General features: G+C 53.9%; 1 protein-coding gene across 2 annotated transcripts; it reads left to right on the top strand.

Annotated features, from left to right (window-relative positions):
* Positions 1-4: 4 nt before the first annotated feature.
* ZNF219 (zinc finger protein 219) lies at positions 5-16,324 on the top strand. 2 transcript variants are annotated; one of them, XM_019484830.2, is made up of 6 exons: positions 5-449; positions 1,053-1,192; positions 10,959-11,033; positions 12,273-13,809; positions 14,123-14,254; positions 14,564-16,324. In XM_019484830.2, exons 3-6 carry the CDS (start codon positions 11,028-11,030, stop codon positions 15,268-15,270), a joined length of 2,382 nt encoding a protein of 793 aa, XP_019340375.1. In that variant the 5' UTR covers positions 5-449; positions 1,053-1,192; positions 10,959-11,027; the 3' UTR covers positions 15,271-16,324. The 2 variants fall into 2 exon arrangements, with proteins under 2 accessions (XP_019340375.1, XP_019340473.1); XM_019484928.2 differs by lacking the exons at positions 5-449; positions 1,053-1,192 and adding an exon at positions 1,964-2,461.
* The last annotated feature ends 2,624 nt before the right edge of the window (positions 16,325-18,948 follow it).

Here is an 18,948-nt window from a genome sequence, read left to right as displayed (position 1 = left end):
TGCCCCTGGCAAGTCTAGGTATGTACCAAGGCATCATGGGGACTCAAGCCTACCAGTGTGTATTTCTGGTGTCATGGCAGAGGCTTGTGACAGTCACTGCGGGGCCAGTACAGCCTCTTCCTGGCACCAGGGTTGAGATTTCACACTGGCATTGAGTCCTGCCAGGGCCAGGGCTCTTGTGAGATGGTGCCTGCTCCCATTTGACTGGACCTTGCATCCACCAAATTGCTCCACAAAACGTCTGGGAAACCCTCTTCAAGCTCTCCCTTCCTCTTTGCTTTCCTATCCTTAGCTGACCCCACATCAGGAAGCAAATAGCCTCAGCAGAAGTTGGGTGTGAGCACAAGGACGAGACAGGCCCAAAGTCATCCCAGCCTTTTCTCCACACATGGACCACACATGGCACCCCACAGAAGAGATAGGCCTGGAGCAGGGCAGTGCCCCTAGAGGTAGGTTGGTACTTGGGATGGGGGGCATTCTGGCTAACACTGCTGGCTGGGCCCTCTGCTCTGGTTTTGGGTCCTTTAGCCATTTTTTTTACTAGGAATCCAGGCTGCATGGCTTTTCTGTGGATTTGGGCTTCTCCCAACACCCATTGCAAATACCTTCAACCCTCCCCAAGGTCCAAGCTCCCTTTGGTCAATCACTATAACCTTCTGCTGGTACCACGGTGAAGAGACGTGCTCTATCCTGCTATAGTACCAGGTGTCACAGGCTGGGAAATGACTATTCCCACCTGAATGCAACACCTAGACATGGGTCCAGCTTCCAACAACAGCACCCAAACGTCCTTCCATAGGCTGTAATGGGGAAGCATTTCTCAACAAATAATGATGACCAACCAGCCCAGCACCAGGGGCCAGTGTCTCATGAATCCCTCCATCCCTATAATCAGCATGTCATGGAGCACCATGCAGGTGTCTGAAGCATTCACATGCATGCCCCTTTGGTCTGTGGGATCCTCATTGCTTACCATTCCTCATCTTAAAAACCCCCAAGGAAGGAGAGTCCTTAACTTTCCTGGGCAACTCACTCTATTCATCTCCATGCAGCCTCCACTCTGGATGGCCATTGCTGCTCTACTCTGCAGCCTCTTCTCCTCCTGGGGATATGCAACACCAGCACCGGAGCTCCTGCCTGCTCGACAGATGGCTACCACTAACCCACACTTGTGTACTCCCAGGAAGCAGAGGTAGAAATGGAGGGCCTTGTCACACGTTACACTTAGCATGTGTTAAATGAACTGAAAATGCTAGCATCCAAGCAGTATAGCACGTACTAAGTGCCATTGGAGGGTAGCAAAGTTAGGATTTTTCCAGTGGGATGCATTTCCAGAGTGTATTACCTAATATGCATTAATGAGCTAGCATCTGACTGCTCCAGGGAAGCAAAGGTGCATTGCTCTGTATCTATACAGAGCCAAAGGCACCCCCGGGTTGGTGGGGTAGTGCCCTGGGAGCAGGCTGGATGCTGGGACATGGGCCCTGTGCCTGGCAGAGGACTTTGGAGAGGCAGGATCAGGTGTGAGGAGGTTGATGTGGGGCAGGGGCAAGACAGGCTGGGTCAGGGCAGTGCCTCGTGAGGGAAGGTTGGGGCTGGTGCAAAGAGAGACAGTGCACGAGGGCATTTTCCCTGGGGGGTGTTGCTGCCATGGTAGGGGGAGGTAGGGCCACGGGAGCAGTGCTGGTTCTAGGGGATGGAGGGGCAGCTCCACGCCTCCAAGGAGGTTAGGACGTGGTGGCTGTGTCAGCAGAGCCGTGGCAGGCAGGTTGTGCTTCATTGGGAAGCCGATGAGGTGGGGTGGAGGGCATTTCCCCAGGGGGAGCTAGGGCAGAGGGCAGGTGAGGCCGGAGGGGGGCAGGTTTGCTCTGGGGCCAGGGGGAGGCGATGCCCGGGGCTAGATGTGGGGTCAGTGCCGGGCTGCGTGCCCAGCATGCTTTGCAACAGCAGGTGCACAGGGCCTTTGCTGTTCCCGCTCTACCCCAGGGGGTCTGCAGGGTCTCCTCCATGCTGCCTGCAGCCCCTGCCCTGCGCCATCCTCCTGTCCTTCTGCTCCCCAGTTACTCTCTTAACAGCGTGATCCACGTCCGGCCTCCTCCTCCTCCTCTCCCCTCATCTGCACAAAGGGGGTACAAGTTGGAGGAGCAGGCTCCATGCCCCCTCTCTCTCCCCTGTCCCCATCTGGCCTTCCCGTGCCGGGACCCCCTCCCAACCTTCCCAGCCTTGCCACCATTTTGCGCCAGGAGACGAGCGCAGGGGGGGTGGGGGGGGGGGGGGTGGACGAGAATCCCTCTTGATCCGCTTCTGCAGCGATGAAAAGCTTCAAAAATGCAAATTGCTCCATGCATGCCTGCTCCATACAATGAAAAGGGGAGGCCGGCCGCTCGCCCGCCGCTCACCTCAGTCTCTCCCAGCTCAGCGCTGGTGCGGGGGGTTCCCGAGCTGTCGCCTCATCTGGCCCGTGAGTAGCAGCCCTTGTCGTCGCCTCCCCTGCCGGTGCCGTCCCCCCTGTTTTCCGGGTGCCAGCTGTCCCCCTCCCCCCCCGCCCCCGGCTTCCAACTTGGGAGCAGGTGCCGTGCGGGCAGCGGGGGAAGAGGCGGCTGTTTGGGGGTGCTCTGGGCGAGGGCAAAAGTAAGCCAACTTTGGCCTCGACCCACCTGTGGGCCTGGCCAGGGTGGGGGGGGAAGCTTGGCCATGCACCTGAGCCTCATTGCAGAAGGGTTTTCCCTGGGTAGCCCTTTGTGTTGCTGGAGGAGCTGGGGACCGGGTGGCAGGGAGGGGCACTGCTTCCCAGGGGCCAAGGGGCCTGTGCCCCCGGGTGGGGGGTGGTGGGGCGGTGGGGGGTGGTGGGGGCAGGAATGCACTGTGCAGTCTGGAATGCACTGCTTTACATAAACACCGAGTGGCACAAAGGAGCCGGGGCGGGCGCTGCTGCCTCTCCTGGAGCCTTTTGTTCTCCTGGGCTGCTGGGAAGGGGCCGGCAGGGACAATCCCGCCCTTGTCTGGGCATCCTTGTATGGGGGGGACGCTCACGCCAGCATGAGTGGGGTGGGGATTGGGGGGGGCAGCCCTCCGTGTGGCCTGGCGACCCAGGGTGAGGGGGGCCAGGCAGCCGTGCACTCAGCAGCAGTGGGGGATGCCTCCAAAGGCCTCCTTTTTCTCTCCGTCCCTTTTGTCCAGGCCCCAGAAGTTTATGTGGACAGACGGACGGCTGGCGGTGGGGGAGGGGAGGCAGGCCTTTGGCCAGGGATTCTTGCCGCAGCTGGCGAGACATGATCTCGGGTGGGAGCGGGTCCCCCCCACCCACGCCCCCCTTTCAATTCAAACTTTGATGCTAAGGTGTGCGCTCAGAGCTGGCCGCTTTCCAGCAGTCCAGAAATCTCCGGCCTGCACCGCCTTGGGCTAAAGCCATCCTCCCTCCCCCTCCCTGCTTTTGCTGGTACATGCTCAAGGCAGCCAGGACTTCGAGCCTGGAGCTCACCCTGGGAGCTGCTCCCTTCCTCTCAACTGCCAGGGAGTAGAGAGGTACCCAGGCATTGTCACGGAAGGGAAGCCAGGGCCGGGAACAAAGCTATCCCCCGAGGATAAAACCCCAGAGCTCCTTCACACGTGGAGTTTTTGGTGGACAGACATGCCCCGCAGTGGGAGAGGGCACAGGGCCAGAGGAAGGCAACAGGCACCACTGTAGCCTCCCATGGGAAGACTCCTGGGGGCAGGAAAAGCGAGTTTCCAAGACCATGGAGATGAATTAGTCCAGCAAGCACAATGAACCAGGGGCCCAGCCCGGCTAGCAGTCCTGGCTCAGGCAGGCAATGAGTGGCACAGATGCCCCACACATCCACCCCTGTGTGCCTGAACCACCTTCCTCCCAAGGCACTTGTGCAAGGGGAAGAAACCCCTCTATGTGGCCTGCCTGGTGCCTGAGTCTCCTGCTCCTTGCACCCTCCCGAGCTTCCCCTCCACGTGCTTTTAGTGGGTAATGTGGGTCTAACTCTCTAGCATTAAATCATGCTTTGATATAACATGTTGTGCATACTTTAACAACCTTTGCAGACACCGTGGTCCCCCTGCTTTACCTGTGGCACTTAAAGGTGTTATGCCTTGTGGCTGTATGAGGGTCGACTGTGTAGTGGATTTGTAGAGGGTGGTTGGGAGAGGGAAGATCCTGCCTCAGGCGTGGGGTTGCAGATCTCTTCCAGCCTACTTCTCTATGCTTTCTATGACCTATACCTCTGGCAAGATGCATAGGTGACTGAAAGGGAGACTATGGCCCTGTTTTTCTCTGCAGCTGGATGCTGTAGGCAGGGCCCTGTCTCCCCAAGGACAGTGCAAGATGGCCAGGAGAATAAGCAGGGAATGCACCCCCATATAAACAAAGTCAGAAAATGCAGTGTCGTCTAAGAGAGGGAAGGGGTGAGAGCCGTTAAAGGCTGGTTGGTCCAGAGAAGAAGACCTGCAGCTCTTGGGCTCCCTATCTTACCATGCAAGGCCAAGGTGATGGCATGTGAGATGGAAAGGCAGCTGGAGACCCTGGGGGGAAATGCTCCCTCTCTCTGTACAGCATTGCTTGTGAAACTCATTGCTGCTGGCTGTGGTTGAGGCTAGGAGCTTAGCAAAGGAGCTTAGCTGGACAGGCCTGGGGGTCATGATAGCACCCAGAGCTGTAACCGGTCCAATAAGCCCAGTGCTCTGCTTCCGCAGAGGGGTGGTTGATCCTGGAGAGCAGGCTGAGACCTCAGCTGGGGGCAAATGAGCCATCCCTGCTGCCACTCACTTGACCTGATGCTGGGTCAAACATACCTCAGCTCTGACCCTAACTAGTGTTGCTCATCTCTGTTCCTATTTTTAACGCAAACAAATAGGTGACTGAGTTGTTCAGATGCTCCTAAGGGATCCCAATGGGTGCATGGCCAAAGTAATGCACTGACCCTCCGGAGACCTTGATGCATTTCCTGCGTGTACCCTTGAGCTGTTGCGTGACTGGGGGCAAGACACTTCCCATTCCTCAGGTTCTCCAGCTGTGAAATGGGACCAAGGACCTAAGCTCCTTGGAAAAGGTTGTTGAGTTCTACAACTGGCATGTCTTTGGAAAGAGCTGGGGGCTGTTCATGAGCTCAATAAGACCTCTAGCTGACCTCTGAAGGTCTACTTCTCAATGACAGTGGTTTTCAACTTTTTTTCGTTTGCGGACCCCTAAAAAACTTTTGAATGGAGGTGCAGACCCTTTTGAATTGTGTGTGGGTATTCACGTACATTTGATTGATTATAGTCATCTTTCACGGACCTCTTAGACAAAGTCAGTGGACCCCCGGGGGTCCGCGGCCCACAGATTGTAGAACAGCGCTCTGTGACTCTTGTATGACATACAGCAACATCATACAAGACTCTATGACCCTTGTACAAATCCTTTTGCACTGCAAAATGCTGATTTGTGACAGCAAAACCTTTCCCCAAGTTGTGCCCATTTTGTTGAATTGTTTTGGGGAATGAAATCTAAACTTAAAAAATCTGAAAAATTAAATTGTTTTGTTTTTGACATTTTTTAAATCAAATGTTGGGAGTTATCTTCTTTATTTTTTATTTTTTTGGTTCAAAATGATTTTTCATTTCAAAATATCCTCTAATTTTATTTGTTAAAACAATTCCAAAAAAGTGACAGTGGTGGGAATTAAATGGTTGTGATTTTGTCCACGCCAAACATCTAGCCTGACCCGAAACAATTTTCTTTTCATTTCACTAGATGTTATGAACATTTCTGCCCCCACCCCCCAAACAAATGTTGGCCCAACTTCTTCAAATTTGCTGACAGATTGAAACACCTGTTTCTTCTCATCTCCAGTGAGCACTGGAAGCAGCTATGGGCTGCAGCTAGGAATAGACTTGGGCACCCCAAGTGTTATGGTAACCAATGTTCAAATACCAAGTAAAATTAACAGGCTGAATTTTGGGACCTGGTCTTCCTCGACAGTGTTAGGGACTGTCAGCAGCCAGCACTGAGTAAGGATCCACTAACTTTGTCAATAGGGAAGAGATGGCCAGCTCCAGGCTGGAAGGAGGCCGCTCTTTCCACAGGATCCAGAACCGTGAGTCCGAGTCAGGCCCTTCTAACCAAACAAGGCTGGGGACAGAGGAGCTCTCCCCTTTCATCTCACAGCCTTCTGGTTGTCTAATACTCACCCAAGGAGGTGGATGAGTAGACCTTGATGACCTCCTTTGCCCAAGGAGATTGAAATCTGTCTTTCCCACCTGGTGAGTACTCTGATACCAGGCTATGAAATAAATCCAAAGCACCACTATCTTAAGACAGGCTGTTCAAGACTTTCCACCGTTCTATGGCCTAATTAAATATAGGGCTAACGAGGGCATGGACAGATGAATGCATACCCTGATGTAACTTACAGCAGTTCTGTACCACGACATACATTATGCCAGGAGCAGGAATTCTTCTGGGGCAGCTCACAGAGCGGGCAGCTATGAGTACTTCCCAGGGGACACGTCTACACATGCAGTTATAGGTTACTCCACAGTAATAAAAAATTGCTGCACGGTACAGGTGTGTGTCTACACATGTGTGCCCGTACTACGCAGTAACTATGGCGACTTATGCCAACTTAGGTGTAAGTTAGCTACCTGCATGATGCAGGTAGCAAATTTATGTCCAAATAGTTACTGCACAGTAAGGCACATGTAGACGCCTTACTGCGCAATAACCCTGCGTGTGTGGACTGACTCGGGACTAACTTTAGTCCCAAGTTAGTCCACACACAGTGTTACTGAGCTGTAACGCCTGCATGTGTAGACGGCCCCATAAAAACCGCTTACTACGTGCTAAGTTACTGCGCAGTACATGCACATGTAGACCCACCCAGGGAGCAGGAAATAGCCTGTTTGACTTGAGCCAATGGCTACTCTGGGATGGGTTTGGCCAGATTACACTTACACTGGTACTTCAGAAGAGTTTTACCCTTGAAGGAATCGGGGATTCTTTCGGGGATAATTCTGCAGTGAACAGGGTGAAGTTACCCTGATTTTGGCGTTTGCATTGTCCATCTGCTTCCTGTGTAATTCTAGTTACACCAGCATAAATGTTAACCTTGGAGACTCCCAGGTCATGCCAGATTGGGAGTTGGCATGCCATGCCATGCCATGGTGTGCCATGCACACTCTCAGCCACCAAGGCTCTGGATAGTCTACATTCCCTTGATTATCTATGCCATGTTGAGGACAGGCTCACCACAGCAGAGTTATCAACAACAAGAGATACCAACACAGCCAGCCACCAACCTCTGTGCAGGATGGTTGTTTTGCAAATCCATCAGTCAGCTAATATTCATGCTTGCAGCCCGTGGTCATATAACAAATTCTGGCTTTAAAGGAAATGTGGAGTTTGTGCTGTGCAGCCCTGTAGCATGATGCTGTCTGTGCATGGACAGGACAGTGAGGGTGTGATCTACCTTTCCTACTTCCTCGCACCATGGCTCACTGGCACCTGGGCAGGGTCTCACCCATGGGGTGATTCAGTTGCCTGGGCAGCTCTTGGACTTACTGGCAGGGGGTGTATCACCATACTACCATGAGGTGGTTTTCAGCCCATATGGTTTTATTTACCTGGCAGGAGAGAGACCCTTCTTCCTGGCCTTGAATGACTCTGTGTAGTTAGAGGATGAAGGCCTGCTCTTTGCAGTGTAGTGTAGGCAGGCTAGCCCCTGCAAGAATTTACAAATGCCTCCAAATGCAAGGATTTCGATTACATAGTGGGAGGCTGCTCTTTCCCTCCAGCTTGCTCCTTGGCCTTTTGGCTAGGGGTGAGACTAGGAGGCATCTGAAAAATAAATGAAATATTGGAAAGTGTGGAGGGAATTTTTATTATTTGGGAAATTCAGGTCTAGCAAACTCATCTCATAGGTGAGCCACCAAACAGCTATAAGAAGGGGGAAATGGTTATTCTTCTAGGCCGGGCTGGGTGCAGACCAGTGAGGTTGAGCTGAACATCTCTGTGGAACAATCATAGCGCTGAAATAATCCAAGCACTAATATTAAAGTGTGAGCTACTCCCAGATGATTCACACCAAATATTTTAAATCAGAAGTCAGCATTTTCTAAAATTTTCACAGAGAAATTGGAAAATGAAATGAATTTTGGGGCAGCATTAAAGTTCCCATTTCATTTCAAATGGATGTATTTGTATTCTTTTCTTATTCAACAACTGGAAACGGATTCACATTTTAAAAGCTTGTTTTCCCACCCCTTATTCTTCTTTTGGTTCTCCCATCAAAAAGCAATAGGATGAAAGTCATTTGGTGGCTCTGTTGTTTTCCCTGCTTCTTCCTTTTTTCACTGTGTACATTTTCAAAACTTCTCTGATTTTGGCAACGTACCAGAGTAACAGAAGAGCCAACTTTCCTTTTCTATTTGCTGCTCTGTAATTTTTCCAACTGGAAAACAAAGAATGAGACATTAAAGAGGATAAAATACCTTGGGACATCATCCATGCCGTAATATTCAGTAGCAACACTGAAGGGGGAGGGTGGGGGAACAGACCTCTGAATTTTTCAATTGCTAATTTTGAAAATGTGCATGTTTTCAAAAAAAAGGAAGCGTAAAGAACATTTCAGGATGGACTGAGATCCTTGTTGTGAATGTCTCCAAGAAAACCAGACCAAACCAAATCAAACCAATGTGTCCTTGACAGTTTCCTGTGAAAAAAATACATTATTTTGACACTCCATTTTATACAGAGGAAAAAGCTTTGGCCAAAAAAAATCTTTGCCCAGCTTACAGAGGATGAGGTTTTTATTTCCAGGACAATATATTTCGCAACTCAAGCCCTGACCGTTTGGGCATTTAAACAGCCAGGATCTTCCATTCCCTGCATATTCTGTCCATAATTTGAGATGCTTTTCGTCTGATTTCTTCAGGCACAAAAATCCACTGACCTGAGAGCTAACAAAATGAGTATAAAAAAGTGAAAGAGTTGCAGATCATAATCAGTAACAAGCACATCAAAGAGCTGTCAACAAATTAGCATGGATTTAAGACAGCAGCACCTGACAAACTTCATAGGAAGCTGAAGAAACTGGCTGTGGACATCTCATAGCCATTGCAATGTCATGAAAGGCAGGGTCAGTAGTTTGGTGGACGGGAGGAAATGCAGGGGGCCATCATCTACCTGGACACTAGTAAAGCTTTTGACACAGTCCAACATGACATTTTCAAAAGTAAACTGTAGAAATGTGGGCTGGACAGAATTATGGGCACTATTAGGTGGATGTATAATTACCTGAACAACTACAACAACTATAAATGGACTGATGTCAGAAAGGCAAGAGGTTTCAAGCAGGGTTTCACTAGGGTCTATTCTGAGCTGGTGCTGCTTAACATTTTTTATCGAAGACGTGGAGGCAGGAATAGAGAGCTTCCTAATAAAATCTGCAGATGACACAAACCTAGGAGGAGCTGTAAACACTTGAGAGGCTAGGATGAGCAGTCAAAAGCCTCTTGACAGATTGGAGAGCTGGGCTTTAGATGACAACATGAAATTTGACTAAAACAAATGCAAAAGGACAGAAGGCAGTCATATTGGCTCTGCAGTGGTCCTGTGGGGAAGCATGCAAAGGCTAAGGGAGATCATAAAATCAGCGTGAATCAGCAATACAGTGCTGTCAAAAATGCAGCTGCAGTTTTGGGCGACTTTAACAGCAGCACTGTATGCAGAACAAGGGAAGTGATAGCATCTCAGGGCTGCTTAGGCTTCAGTTGTTGTACGGTGACCAGTTCAAGACACAGCATTTTAAGAAAGCCATAGAGAAACTGGAGAGAGTCCAAAAGCAAGGATCAAAGGTAATACAGGGACTGGCACACAGGCTGTTTGAGGAAAGGTGGAGAAAAGCAGGCATGTTTAGCCTGGAGAAAAGGAAATTAAAGGGGTGGGGGGAGGTACAACTGCAGTTTCCAAATGTTTGCAAGGCTGCTAGGCAGACAAGGGAGACAACTGTTTTCCCTTGACACAAAGTGCAGGACTTAAAGCAATGAGTTTAGACCGATCTGAATCAAATCTCAGGAAAAACTCCCGAAAAGCAAGAGCAGTAGGAGAATGGAGCAAGCCAACACAGGAAGGGATGGCATCTGGTTCTTTGGAGGTTTCCAACAAGATGCTGGACAGGCATCTGTCTGGGATGGTTTAGGCCCAGAGCCTTCTGTCTCTGTGTGGGGAACTGAATGAGATGATGCTTGAGGTCCGTTCTAACTCTGCAATTTAATGATTTTTCAAAGAACTAAGCATTTTACACCATTCCAGTTGTTCATTGCACAACTCCCAGTCTTACCTGCAGCTGGGAGAGCTCTACACTTCTGCATATAAGATGGTGGGTGTTTCAAATCAGGCCCCTGGAAAAGAAAGACCACCATGGCTACAAAGGTTGGATTAAGTGACTTGCTCAGCTGTGCATAGGAACTCAGTGGCGGAGGCAGGGAGACAAGCCAAAGGCTAGGAGCTGGAACCAGCAGGGGATGTTGGTGCATAAAATAGGACTTGGGAATCTAGGTGCAAAGCTGTTATTCAAGAAAAGCCTCTTAGCTGCCCAAACCTCTCCTAGGCACCTTGCTTTTTTGGCCTGAATGTGTCCCCAGTCCCTACAGTTCTGCTTCCAGTCTGAGCAACTCACTGGTGATCTCACATTTAAGCCCGATCATGACGTAGGAACAAAGCAGAGCAGTGCATAAGTCCCCTGAGGGTCCTGAACCAAGGTGTGTGCTCAGACTGGGTGCAGGTGCTGGGCATGTATCTGTGTGCAATGCGGGTGTCAGGCGTTAATCCCTGTGTGGTGGCGTGGCATGTGTGAATCTCTGCAAGGCAGGTGTCGGGTGTGGATAACCTCTGTGCACTGCACTCCCCAGTCTGAGCAGTTCTATCTTTTTCTTTTGCAACCCTTGTTCTTCCCTGTGGTGTCTGATGCCAGGCCCAACCGTAGGCTGCTGGCAGCCCCTTGCGCCAGATAACAGGACTGAAGTATGTGATCACTGCTACCATGGAGGTGAGTGCCTTTCCCTACTGCATGGGCTGGTTGGTGGAGATTTCGAGAACAGCCATGAGACCTATCGTGGTCTTGTACTGCCATGTGGACAGATTGAGACAGGAAAGGCTCTTTTCTCTGATGAAAGGAGCTGGGGTAAAGGCCATTAAATATCGGCTGGTCCAGAGAAGGAGACCAGCAGGTGCTGGCTTCCCTTTTTCTCCACACAAGGCCAAAGGAGACATTATATAAGGACAGGAAAAAATTGTAGACGCTGGTAGGCCATTTTCACTCTCCTTGCATGGTGTTGGCCAGTGGAACTGCCTGCCTCGAGGTGTTGCCTGTCTGGGAATTTTTCAACCAAATGGCATCTCATTGAAGCCCGCTGATTTGATCAGAGCCCAAGCTTTCTCTGGGAAGACAGTGACCGCCACGTTTTCAGTGAGATAAGAAGATTTTTAAAAAAGAGAACCTGAAATTGTTGAGCTTTGTCGATTTTGCTAGATATCTAAACAAAAATTAAATGATTGGAATTGAAACAAAATGTGGGGCCAGATCCTGGTCCAACTCCTAGGCACATAAGTGAACAGACAGGCCTCTTCCAGTCCCCCAAAAATGGTCAGTGCAAAAGTTGGGGTGGTTCTCCTCCTCCTTACTCAGCAAATGGTGTCTGACAAAAGGAGATGCAAGGTGGATTTTAAGAACTTGAATAGCAGGATAGACTTGCAAGGAGGAACTTAAAGTCCACATAGATGCCTGTTTGGTAGCAGAGAAGGGGCCATCAGCCACAAAAGAGTGTTTGACATGCCCTAAATTTCTGGAGGGAATTTATAGTCCAGGAAACAGGTTTAAATGTTGAACTTGCGCCCCACTTGATGGCACAGTTATTGTCCCAAATCAATATGCTTCCATGGCAGCCTGCAGGCCGCAGCTAGCTATCAAGCGTGTTTGGGATTGAGGCAGGCAAGTTTCTTTGGGTAGATGTGCTATCTTTTATTAGACCAGCTGAGTAGTTGGAAAAAAGTTCTTTGTAAGCTTTCGGGTGCAATCACCCTTTTTCAGGCATGGGGAGTCTCTGCTGTTTGGGACTGAGGGGCACTTGAAGTGTTGATTGGAAGTAGCTGATCCTCAGGGACATGCTTGGTTGGTCTCAAGGATCTACCCCAGGGATGGAGAGATGGGCGAAAGGGGTCTTCCTAGACCTGAGTTGTCCTCCAGCTGTCTTTGTAATGCTGTCCCTTTGCTCTTCTCCCTTCACAGGAAGTGCATTCCCCATTGCAATCGCCACACAAAGCCACGGCCAGCAGCCCTGCCAGTTGTGCAGCTCTTCCATCCCCCCCCCTCCTGCAGGAACCCCTGTCCCCGCCAGCCCAGGGGTCGCCCGAGGAGGTGCCCCCCGGTGACGGCGAGAATGAGCCTGCCTTCAACGGGGAGCTGGACCTGCAGCGCTACTTCAACGGGCCGGAGCTGGGGGTGGCCCCCGGGGCCGGGCGCAAGGCTCGGCCGTTCCCCTGCGCCGTGTGCGGGAAGCGATTCCGCTTCAACAGCATCCTGGCCCTGCACACCCGCATCCACGCTGGCGAGACCCCCTTCTTCACCTGCCCCTACTGCGGCCACCGGGCTGCCCAGCGCAGCCTTCTGCGTCTCCACCTGCGCTCCCACCACCCCAATGCCCACGCCCGCCTCAGCCACCAGAGCCGCCTGGTGCTGGAGCTGGAAGAGCGGGCACTGCTGCGGCGGGGCCCATCAGCTGCCAGCGAGGGTGAGGAGGAGGAGGAAGAAGAGGAGGAGGAAGAAGAGCCTCCCCCGCCCCCCGCGCCTCCACCCCCGGCACCCCAGCCTCTCCCCCCGCCGCCCCCGCCGCTGCCCCCTGGCTTCCGCTGCCCCTTCTGCAAGGGCAAATTCCGGACGCCCGGGGAGCGGGAGCGCCACCTCCGCATACTCCACCAGCCCTACAAGTGCGGGCAGTGCCCCTTTGCCGCAGCCCAGGAAGGCGAGCTGCAGCGGCACGGGCAGGAGGCTCATGGGGCTCCCCAGGCACCGGCCCCCGCACCCTCGCCTCCTGCGGCTCCTGCTCCAGCTCCGGCGCCGGCGCCAGCACCTGCTGAGTTTCGGTGCCAGGTGTGTGGGCAAGCCTTCACCCAGTCGTGGTTCCTCAAGGGCCACATGCGCAAGCACAAAGACTCTTTCGATCACAAGTGCCCCGTGTGCGCCCGCTGCTTCAAGGAGCCGTGGTTCCTCAAGAACCACATGAAGGTGCACCTCAGCAAGCTGGGCCTCAAGGGCGAGCGGGGAGCCGTGCCGGAGGTGCCGGGGGGGCTGCTGCTGGGCTACGAGGCGCTCTACCCCACCTTCCTGCCACCTGTTACTGCTGACAAGGCTGAGGCCAGCTCCTTCCTTGGCTACGTCGAGCTGCGCCCGCCAGGTGATGCCAGCTGTGCTGAGCGGCTTCACGCCACTGCCCGGGCAGTGGAAAGCAGTCAAGAAGCGGCAGCCCAGATGTGGGGGGAGCGGGAGCGCCAGTGGCGCCCCAGGGGCAAGGAGGCAGGGAAGGAGGGCAGCCCTGGTGTGGACGGGGGACACCGCTGCCCAGATTGTGCCCGAGCCTTTGCCAGCCACCAGCAGATGGCTCTGCACAGCCGGAGCCACCAGGACGGGGAGTGGGCCAGGGGCCAGGTGCTGGGAGCACTGGCCTCACTCCATGCTGCGGCGGGACATGGGCTCGCCACGGACAGCAGGGGCGCCTCCAGCGTGGGGACAGCCGGGGCCACGGCCCTGCCCAGCCCAGGGAAACAGGGTGAGTCTAGGGCTTGGGATATCCATTGCCTACCCCCAGTGTGTACCCACGAGACCCCCGACCCCAGAACTTCCCCCTCCAAACTTTGTACCTCCAGCACGGGCCCCTGATCCCAGACTCACCCCTGAGCCTCCGTGCCCCCTACACCTACTTCCGAGACCCACCGTCACCCCCTAATCTGTACCCCTCAGACTGGATCTCTGAGCACCCCCAGCCTCAAATATATCCCTGAAACCCCTCCATTCCTGAGTCACCTCCTTTGCTGAGGTCCCTTTGGTGTGACTCACTGCTGTCTCCTCTCCCGTCTTTCCAGAAGAGACCAGGCTGTGCTTGGGACCTCTGCGCCCAGAGGGGGGGCGCAGCATCTCTGGCAAGGACTGTCCGTACTGTGGCAAATCCTTCCGCTCCTCCCACCACCTCAAAGTGCATCTGCGTGTCCACACGGGTGAGCTGAGTGCTGGGGCAGGGGGAGCAGGGTCCTGGCCTTCCCCAGGGACCGGGACAGCCTGGGAGAGGGGTGGAAACCAGAGGCATGGAAGGCACCCCAGGGCTGAATGCAAACTAGCAGCCTCTGTGCATATGAAAACTTCGCCAAAAAAGGATAGATAATGTTTTAGACTTTCCCAGTTTGTGGCTAAAAACCAAAAGGACCTCCAGGGCCTATTGAAGGCTCCCCGACGTGCTTTGGCTGGCTCTGTGTCTGCCCGTCTGGGCTCCCAGATCTCACCTTGACCTCTCCCTTCTCTCCTGGCAGGCGAGCGTCCGTACAAGTGTCCCCACTGTGACTACGCCGGCACACAGTCCGGCTCCCTCAAGTACCACCTGCAACGCCACCACCGAGAGCAGAAGAGTGCCAACGCTAGCGCTGGTGGTCCCCCAGAGCTACGGGGCCGTGCCACAGCCAAGGCATCGCCCTACCTTCCCCTGCAAGCAGCTGACAAGTACCAGGGCATCTTTCTGCCACAGGCCTGGGGTGCCAGTCACGAGCGCGGTGGCCGAAAAGGGGCCTGCGCTAACCCAGTGCTACGGAACGGTAGGGCCGACTTTGAGCCGCTGGACCTCTCGCTGCGGCCGGCGCTGGAGGGCGCGTCCACTCTGCATCGCTGCCTCTTCTGCCCTTTTGCCACCTCGGCACCTGAGCTGATGGCCCTGCACCTCCAGGTGCATCACAGCCGCAAGGCCCGAGGGCGCCGCCCCACTGTAGCGCCCTCCTCCAGGTCCTGTGCCCACGAGGAGGTCAACAGTGAGCTAGGACTGCCCACTGAGGGGTCAGCGCTCCTGGGCCCCCCCAGCTCGGGGAGGGACGAGGAACAGCTCCTGAAGCATCCCGATGAGGGACCGGGACTTGGGGAAGAGCCACCGAGTGCCACACACCGAGGGGAAACCCCACCATCCCACAGAGCCCCCCTAGCCATGGGACCAGGCGAGACGCAGGAAGAGCAGGGGCTGGGACAGGCTTGAGGCTGGGCTGAGTGATGGAGCGGTGAGCAGGGCATCCTGCTGCCCTTCACGGGGCCTAGAGACCTAGTGCCCAGGAGCAGAAGAAACCCAACCCACTCTACCCCCCATAGGGTGCCAGGTGGAGGCAGGGGCCATAGTGTAGAGGTTAAACTAACAGCAGTCAGGCAGGGAGGGGAGCTCTCTAGGAGAAAGGTAGAGGCGTGCCAGGGCAGCAATGAGCCATGGGGAGGGGAAAGCCCCAGAAAGGCATACCCAGGGCCATGGGGGAGTCCAGCGTTTGGGGTAGAGTCCCCCATACCTCCTGGACCTCTCCACCTGGCTGGTTCGCGGGGGCTGTTCCCGGGTGCTCTGCGCCCTGCCCCTGCAGGGGGGTTTGCCCCCAGGAGCTGCATTTTATTGTTCTGGTGTCTATAACTGATTCTGTTGTTGGTACCAGTGTTTCTGGCACCAGGAATGGGCAGGTCATGGGTCCATGCATCTCCAAGCTGTGGGCTCATAGGTGCACCAGGCCTCCTGTGCACAGACAGACCTGTACAGGAGCACCCGGGCCATGGGATGAGTGTCTGTGGTCTCTATGCCACAGGAAGGGGTCCATCTGGGGATACGTGGCATGAAGAAGGGGTCTGTCTCAGGCCTCTGTGCCACAGGACGGGGTGTGCCTGCGGTTTCCATGCATGGGTGCGTGTCCACCCGTGGAATTCATGCTGCAGCGTGGTCTCTGTGGCCATCAGTGCTATGGTCTCAACTCCACGATCAGCAGGGCCGTGGCCTCATCCGCATGCTGATCATTGCCGGGTCCTCATTTCCAGGGCAATGTTTGCCATAGCGGTCACCGTGATGATTGGTGTGGTCCCCCACCCACGCCAATCCATGCCATGACCTTGTCTCCATGATCACCAGTGCTCTGCTCTCATCTCTGTGGCAAGTCGATGCCGGGGCCTTGTCTCTGTGAAGATAGTTGCCTTGACGATCTGTAGAGTTCTCTATTTTTTTTATTCTTTTCTTGTAGAAAAGTTGAAACTGGAAATAAAGATAAAAACGAAAACAAAAACAAAAACAAACCCCAAATCTCCCCTCCCCTCCACCTGCCAGGGGAGCTTGTGTGTGCTTCCTGGGAAATGACCGCTGCTTTTGCAGCTTGAGGAAGAATTGCTTTCTACAGGATTAGATCCCCTCGTGGGAACACTTATATATGGGGCTTCTCTGGCCTAATTTACAGGCCAGACAGACTCCCAGCAGGCCAAAAGGATGGGACAGCCTCTGCACACTTTAGGTACCCAGAATCATTCAGTCCCTGCCACACCTAGACTGCCAGGTCTAGGGAAGTGATGCATCCCTGCCGATGCTACAACTGCTCCAGCATTTCCCCCTTGGACATTATGGACTCCCTAAAACCCCCAGTCCAGGGACTCACTCTGCAGATGCAGAGCCTACCAGGGAATCCTAACTCAGGGACTGCTGCCCCAGCTATGTGCGCAGCTCCCCTGCCCAGCTACCCCCTAGCTCAGTGTCCACCCCCAAGCCACTGTCTCCTCAGGGACCCTGCCTTGCACAAGTGACCATGGCAGGTTGAGAAGGGGAGGTCCTATGCCCTGCTGTCTTGCCTCTGCCCTCCCTTATATGTACTGGTACAGCACCCGGCACATCCAACCACCAGCTCTCTTAATATTACCACCACGAGCTGCACCCAGGCTACAGCTATCGAAACCAGCTGATAGATTCAAGTCCAGGCTCCCACTATCCTGAGTACTGCCCAGAAGCCAACCAGGGGCAAAGCCCCTATTGCATCAGGTGCTGCACAAACCCTGATCACAGCGACGAGTCTGATCTGCAAGCTGGAAGGGGAAACCAAACAACAGGCCTGGTGGAAGCTGAGCTGGATAGACTCATGGGTTTGAGCAGCGGGGCTTCTGGGCTGGCTGGCTGTGCATCTGATTCTGGATGGTGGTACTGGATAGGGAGGCTGCATCTCAGATCAAGCATGGACCCCTGCATCTTATAGGGGCTGAATTCCAGGCAATATGGACTTATTAGGGGACACTGATTCAGTGAGATACTGCTCTGGATGGGTGCATGGGTCTGGCCTAGCGGGTTTATCAAGCTAGATGGGCTTCTGGGTTGCTCTGAGATGAGATTACCAGGTTGGAAGACTATCTGGGGGACAGTACCAGGCTAGGTGGCCCATGGATCTAAATGGAGATGTGGGGAGGGGGGATCTTGAATTGAAAGGGCCCATGGATTGGATTGGGAGGTCAGATCGATTGGAACGGATAGATCCATGGGTTTCATTCACAGGCGTGGGATGGTCCCCAACCTAGATGGCCCTGTGAGCCTGGGATTAGTGGGCATCGTGGGACTTTGGGTCTGACCCAAGGGAGATAGCAAGCTGTGTGAATCCCAGAGGGCAGTCCAGGAGGAATAGGTGGGTGGGTCCATAAGTCTGATCTGGAAAAGACAGGGAGGATTCCAGGCTAGATCTGCCTCCAAGGGCTGTGGCACTGGGCAAGGGAGATGGCTGCCAGGCTGTTACAGCACTCATCAGATATAACTAGGAATGGAGGGCCTTTTATCATCTCTGCAAGTGGGCATGCCAGGCTACGTGGGCTCAAGCCATGACATGTGGCTGCAGGGTGCAAGTGCCACGGTTTGCTGTGCGGTGGGTGGCATCAGTGCCAGACTGCAACTGTCTCCAGCCCAGATGGGGAGGCTTTCCCTGTGCGAGTTAAAGAAACCCAGGCACACAAATTTCAAGACATGAGGTGAGAAGCGCCTGCTCCTTACACCGCTGCAGCAGTATGCAGAAGCTGGGACATGTGGGCAACATCCCTGCTTTCATAGGGAATGAGATCTAGTGGGTAAGGTGGGGGAAGGGGAGGGAGGGAGGAAGGAGAGCTAGGTATCTGGACTCCTGGGGTCAATCCCTATTCTGGGATGTCACTGGCATCTGCGTGGTTAGAGCTGACACAGAAGGATCAGGATTCCTGAGGTCAGCGACCCAATCCTGCTGCAGATTTATTGTGTGAATGCAGACACACTGCTTCATTTCTCTCTATATCTCAGTTTTCCCGGGGGGAAAAGGAAGACCAAGAATCCTGTCTTCTCTGCCACCCAGCGGCCAAAGTGCTTAGGAGCTGCAGGGCAGACCGGAGTGAACATGGCTTCTGCAGACTGACACCAAAGAGACGGAGTGTGGAGCATGGCATGCCTTCTTCTGTTGTATCCATGGAGCGTGTGTCTTTCCCTGCATGTGCCGTGTCCAGCGCTATAGGAGCCCTGATTTGATTTAGACCAAACCTTTAAAAAGGTGATCCTTCAGCTAGCTTTGGGCGGAGCAGGGCAGCCCATCGGAGTACAGGCATTTCCCAGGATCTGAAGGCTGGGGGGAATCAGTGCTGGTCCAGATCCCTGGACCTGGGGGAGCACAAGGCCCCTTTGCCTTGAGCTCTCCCACAGGCCAGCAGCCAAGCACTTCCTAGCTGTGTGCACTGGGGCTACCTTTTTGCTGGCTGTGCCAGGCAGGCATGGGTGACACTGCCTGGCTTGGTGTGGTCATGTCAGCTATAGTCCAGCTCTGAGTAGCCCTGAGCTCTGCACTGCCCTGGATGCTGCAGGGGAGACTCTGCATGCTCAGCCTGCCAGCTGGGGGCTGCCAGGTCTGGCTCCGGGCATCCCTGCCCA

The sequence above is a fragment of the Alligator mississippiensis genome, chromosome 7 (assembly GCF_030867095.1).
Source record: "Alligator mississippiensis isolate rAllMis1 chromosome 7, rAllMis1, whole genome shotgun sequence".
NCBI classification, from domain to species: domain Eukaryota; kingdom Metazoa; phylum Chordata; order Crocodylia; family Alligatoridae; genus Alligator; species Alligator mississippiensis.
This window is presented reverse-complemented; position numbering and strand designations above follow the sequence as displayed.